Source organism: Cupressus sempervirens, chromosome 8, assembly GCF_028749045.1.
Source record: "Cupressus sempervirens isolate cs-2001-9-10 chromosome 8, ASM2874904v1, whole genome shotgun sequence".
Lineage (NCBI taxonomy): Eukaryota > Viridiplantae > Streptophyta > Pinopsida > Cupressales > Cupressaceae > Cupressus > Cupressus sempervirens.
Genome location: NC_143125.1, coordinates 527,360,889 through 527,366,571, shown reverse-complemented (window position 1 = coordinate 527,366,571; position 5,683 = coordinate 527,360,889). Strand labels below are relative to the sequence as shown.

The following is a 5,683-nucleotide window of genomic DNA, read 5'->3' as shown; positions in this document are numbered from 1 at the left end:
ATAGGGTCACATCTAATAGTGTGTATTGTAACCTTTAACAGGGTTGGCTCCTAACAAGGCTCACTTCAAAAGAGTGAAAATTGGTAGCTAGTTACTTGGTAGTTTTTCCCATATTGGTTTTCCATGTTAAATCTAGTGTCTATTGTGTTCATGTTATTTACTTTTGCATGCATTTTAATAATTATGAATGCTTAAAGATCAGTAATAGTTAATCTACTGAGTTACAACATTTTTGTGAATGTTTATTGAGTGATAATAGTAAGTAACTTGTTTGACATCTAAGGGATCTGTGGATTTGTTTTGTGGTAACTAATTCACCACCCCCCCTCTTAGTTACTCCATCTATAATTCTAACAATTGGTATCAGAGCTTTTGGTGCTTGCAGGAAAAGATTTCAAGGATCTAAGCTAAAGATCAGGATGTCTGACAAGAGGGAAATTCCAAGACTTAATAAGGACAACTTCTCAGCATGGTAGGGATTGATGAGACTTCATTTGGCTTCCATTGGAGATATAGGACTGAAATATTTGGATGAAGCATATGTAGAACCTATTGGCAAATTATTTGAAAGTGATATTGCTAAACAGAAGACTCAGGACAACATGATGATAGATATTGCATCTGCCCTAAGTTATGAAGAATTTGATGATATCAAGAATTGTAAAACTACTTTTCCAATGTGGAACAAGCTAACGAAAATCTATGGAGGAGATGATAATGTGAGAAGAGCCAAAGCAAAAATCTTAAGAGGTCAATTTGATTAGATGAGGATGAGAGAGGATGAAAACATAGCAAAATATGTTGAAAGAGTTAAAGCAAGTGTTGGTGCAATCAAAGCATCTAGAGGAGATATCAAGGAGGAAATAGTTATAAGTAAAGTTCTTAGAACACTACTTCCCATTTAAGCAATCAGAATTTTTGCAATTTGAGAAAGAAGATGTGAAGCAAATCATAAGATAAATTTAGAAGCCATAGTAGGAAGATTGACTGAATTCAAGCTAGATAGCTATGATAATTATGTTCTAGCTGCCAAGAATATTGAATCAACATTTGAAGCCAAGCTTTCACTCATGGAGAAAATCAAGAAGATAAATGATCCTCAGTCAGATAGTGAAGAAGAATCAAAATAGAGTTCTGATAGTGATCTTGAGGTGGTTGAAGCTTTGCTAGCAAGGAAATATTCAAGAGGCAAAGGGAAAAAGAAAGGTAAGGTTCCTCTAATCTGCTTTTCTTGTGGAGAAATTGGACATATTGCTGCTAGGTGCCCAAATAAGCAGAACAAGGATGAGAAGAAAAGTCACAAGTGCAATGGAAAGAAAGACTTCAAATCATTCAAGGACAAAGGTAAGAAAACTTGTTTCATGGCTAAGGATTCTAATGATTCTGATAATGAAGAAGAAGATGAAATTGTTTACATTGTTGTAAAGGATGAATCTGATAATGATGAAGAAATGGCACTCATTTCTCATGTAAGCAAAAATGATACATGAATTATAGATAGTGGTTGTTCTCATCACATGACTAGTGATAAAACTAAGTTTGAACATCAATCTTATTAGATTTCCACAATCCATTAGAATATAATTTTTGCTTCTGGATTTGATTGTGTCAATTTTTTTAGTATCAACGTTTCGGATCACACTCTGTGATCCATCATCAGGACGAGAGAATGCAAGAATGAAAAAGTGAGCAGATCAAGCCAGTTCAGGGGTTATTAAAGGGAAAAAAGAGGAGGGGTGCAGAAAGCGAGGTGGCTTGAGGAGAATAAGAATAAAAAGTTAAAAAATAAAAAATAAAAAATGGGGCATGGGGAGGGGGGGATTGGACCCAAGAAAGAGAAAATAAGTAAAAGAAAAGTTTGACACTACCCCTAGGAATTAAAGAACCCAAAATAATAATTAATCAAGGAAAAAAATAAAAAATGAAAATAAAAAATTAATAATATAAAAGAACTAAGCAGGAAAAAATGGGTGGGGGTCGAGATGCCCCAACCATTGGGAAAAAGGGGGGAATAAAAAGAAAGAAAGAAAGAATATAAAGGAGAAGCTAATAAATATTAAAAATTAAAATAAAAAATTAAGTAAAAAATGAAAAAAATAAAAATAAAAACAATAAAAATAAAAATAAAAAGAATGAGAACACACCAGAAAGAATACGAAATATTATATATATATATATATTTCTATTTTTAGTATTTTTACACAAACACACAGATATATATATATATATACCCCCATATATATATATGTATATAACTGTGTGTATATATACATAAATATATATATTAGTACTAAGCTATAAAAATACAACATAAAAACAATAAAAAAACTAAACGAAGACAATCGAGGAAAAAAAAAGCAGGGAAACAAGAAAAAAAAATAATAAAAAATAATAAAAATTAAAAATTAAAAAATGAAAGAACCAGAGCACACCAAAATAAAAACTAAAATAACACACACACACATGCAAAATGGAGTAGAGCTAAGCATAAATAAGTTTTTTAATCAAGAAAACAGCTAACAAAGAAGAAAAAAAGAGAAAGAAAGAGCGAGAAAGGAAGAAAAAACCAAGGAACCAAGAAAAGAAAGGACAAGAAGGGTGAGGAAGAGGGGGAGAAAAAAAGCTAGGGGAGAGTCACGACAAAAAAGGAAAGGATACAAGAGAGGCAGAGGAGCGTGCAAGACCAAGGACGAAGAGGAGAGAGAGGAAGAAAGGACAGGGAGGGAGAAGCTCAAGGACGGTGACGACTCTCCAAAGAACATAATAATGGTTGCCAAGACTGGCTCAAGGAACACCCATCGTCTTGATTGAGATTAAGGGGATGGTGGTTTATTTCAATGGCTTCCATTAACTTCCTCTTGAAATAGTTATCTTCCTTAACAAGGATTTGGGTGCTCTCCAGACAGATATGGTGTTTGGTGGCAGATGAGTGCTCAGCTAGAGCAAATTTTTGGACTCTTTCATGTTTGATGTCTGCACTATGCTCCCTAATTCTAGTCTGGAATGAGCGACCTGTTTCTCCTATGTAAGCCACACCATAGGGGCAAACAATCTTGTAGACTCCTGAGTCAAGAAGAGCATCCTTGGAGTCTTTAAGAGGGGGAACATAGTTGCAAACCCTAGACAGGGGCTTGAAGGCAACTCTAAGGCCCTTTTTGGACAGGATTTTGGCAATCTTTTGGGATATGCCATCAACAAAAGGAATGGCAACACTCAGGGGAGGTGGTGACAAAAGAGGTTTAGGGTTGGCAGTAGTGAGAAAGAAAGACTTGGCTTGGTTAAGTGCCTTAGAAATTTTCTTATGCAAGTATCCATTAAGCTTGAAGACTTGGCGGAGATGGGCCAACTCATGGTTTAAGTTGTCATCATCGCAAATTCTAAGGGCTCTAAGGCCGAGGGTCTTGAGGATGCCAACCTTTTGGCTAGGGTGATGGTGAGAAGAAGAGTGGAGGTATAACTTAGTGTGGGTGGTCTTGCGATACACACTTCGGCCGAGGGTTCCATCTAACTTCTTGATGAGAAGAACATCGAAGAAAGGTAAATGGTTGTTCGACTCAAGTTCCATCGTGAAGGAGATGTTAGTGGATAAGTTGTTGATGTGCTTGTGGAACTCCACAAGCTTGTCTTGACCATGTGGCCAGCACACATTTGTGTCATCCACATATGGCTTCCACCATCTGGGTTTAAGAGGAAAAGAGAGGAGGGCCAATTCCTCAAAGCGCTCCATATAAAGGTTGGCAATGATCGGAGAGAGGGGAGAACCCATAGCCACCCCGTCTACCTGTTCATAGAAGACACCTTGGAAGGAAAAGAAAGTGGACCTCAGACATAAATCTACTAAGGAGGCAATTTCTTCACCCATCTTTCCCTTAATGATGTCAATGGAGTCAGGAATAGGCACATTGGTGAAGAGAGAAACCACATCAAAACTCACCAAGATATCATTTTGCTCCAACCTGACATCTTTGGTGAATTGGATGAAGTGGCTAGAATCTTTGACAAAAGTGTCAGAATTTCCCACCAACGGGGAGATAAGCTTGGCAAGATGAGATGCCAACCAATAGGTTGGTGACCCAATGGTGTCAACAATAGGTTGAAGTGGGATGCCATCTTTATGAATTTTTGGAACCCCATAGATGCGAGGGGTTACTTCTTTAGATGGCAACAATTTTTTCTTAGTGGCCTCATCAAAGGAGGAATTGGTTACAACAGTCTTGACAAGCTTGAGAATCTTCGAACAAGGGTTACAAGGAAGGGTCTTGTAGCTATTTGAATCAGCAAGCAAAACCCACATTTTGGCGACATAATCATGCCTGTTAATGACAACAGTGGCATTACCTTTATTAGCCTTGGTGATGACAATATCATTGTTGGCAACTAAATTTTTGAAGGCCCGCAACTCAGCTTTGGGGAAGTTGAGTATGGGGTGGCTTGGCACGTCTAAGGGTGACCGCACAGTCCTGTCTAACCTCTTCTGCCAAATCAGAGGAGAGGGAGCAGATAGCTTGCTTGATCTCAACAAGAAATTTAATGTGAGGAATAGATCTGGGAGCACAGGTAAAGTTAAGACCATGCTTCAAAAAATTAAAAGAAGGATGGTCAATAATAGCATGAGATAAGTTGACCACAAGCTTATCCTCCCAATTGTGCATCGTGTAGTAAGAAAGAGAAGGGTGAGGCGGGAGACCAGCACGGTCACTTCTAGAGTTGGCAACAAGGTTCATGGGATGACCCATAAGATTGATGGTAGGAGGGAATGCATCAGAGTCGATAGGAAGATGGGTAGGCTCCAACTTAGACATCACCAAAGTGGGGGACATAGGAGCAGGAACCACATTATCCAAGAGAGGGGCCTGCACATTGGATGATGGGTCACTGGCTTGCAGGGTGTCAAGACTCACATTAAAAGAGAGAGGGGCACGATAGGATGCATCCACAGGAGAGTTAAAATGTGAAAAACCATCTGGCTAACAAGGAGTATTGGACGAAGGAGCAACAATAAAGTTTATTGGTTTAGGGGCCTGCACGCTAGACAAGGGCTCACACTTGTTCAAGGTGAAAAGACTTGTATTAAAAGAGTTGGGGTCTCGATGGGATGCACTAGCAGAAGAGTAATAATGAGAAAAGCCATCAGATTTACAATGAACATCAAGAGAGTCAGAGTGGTTGGTGGATGTACCTGAACCATCTAAGATGAAGTTGTTGGGTGAAGATGACCATTGGGCGAAGTCACTAACGAGGCAGGATGCAGATCGAACCTGGAGCTCCAGCGCAGGCAACACATCATTGGCTTGAGACACTAAAGAACAGCATGCCTGCGGACAGGGACTACTTGCTCCTTCCACTACGGGTTGGTCCGCAAGAGGAAAAGATGGAGTGACTGTCGAGGCCTACTATGAGTTGAATAGTGTAGGAATAGGTGAGGACGACGTGACTATAAGAGCCAAGTTCAGGTTGGACAGTGGTGGAATAGGTAGAGTTTCTACTGCAGGGATATTGCCTGATAAGACTCTACTGGCACAAGGTGCAAATCCTAGATGAGATATGGAAAGCTACTGATGCACGTTGAAGGATCGAGAAAAGAATTCCAATGCTCACCACGGGATTGCCTAAGAAGAGAACAGAACTTTAACTTCTGTCTTTGGATGCAAACTGCTTGACGTCCCATGGCACGATTGTAAGA

At 39.0% G+C, this 5,683-nt stretch overlaps 1 protein-coding gene across 1 annotated transcript; it reads right to left on the bottom strand.

Annotated features, from left to right (window-relative positions):
- Window positions 1-2,731: 2,731 nt before the first annotated feature.
- Window positions 2,732-4,573, bottom strand: LOC149543510 (uncharacterized). Its single transcript, XM_089795807.1, has one exon. It carries the CDS (start codon window positions 4,571-4,573, stop codon window positions 2,732-2,734), a length of 1,842 nt encoding a protein of 613 aa, XP_089651933.1.
- Between the last annotated feature and the right edge of the window lie 1,110 nt (window positions 4,574-5,683).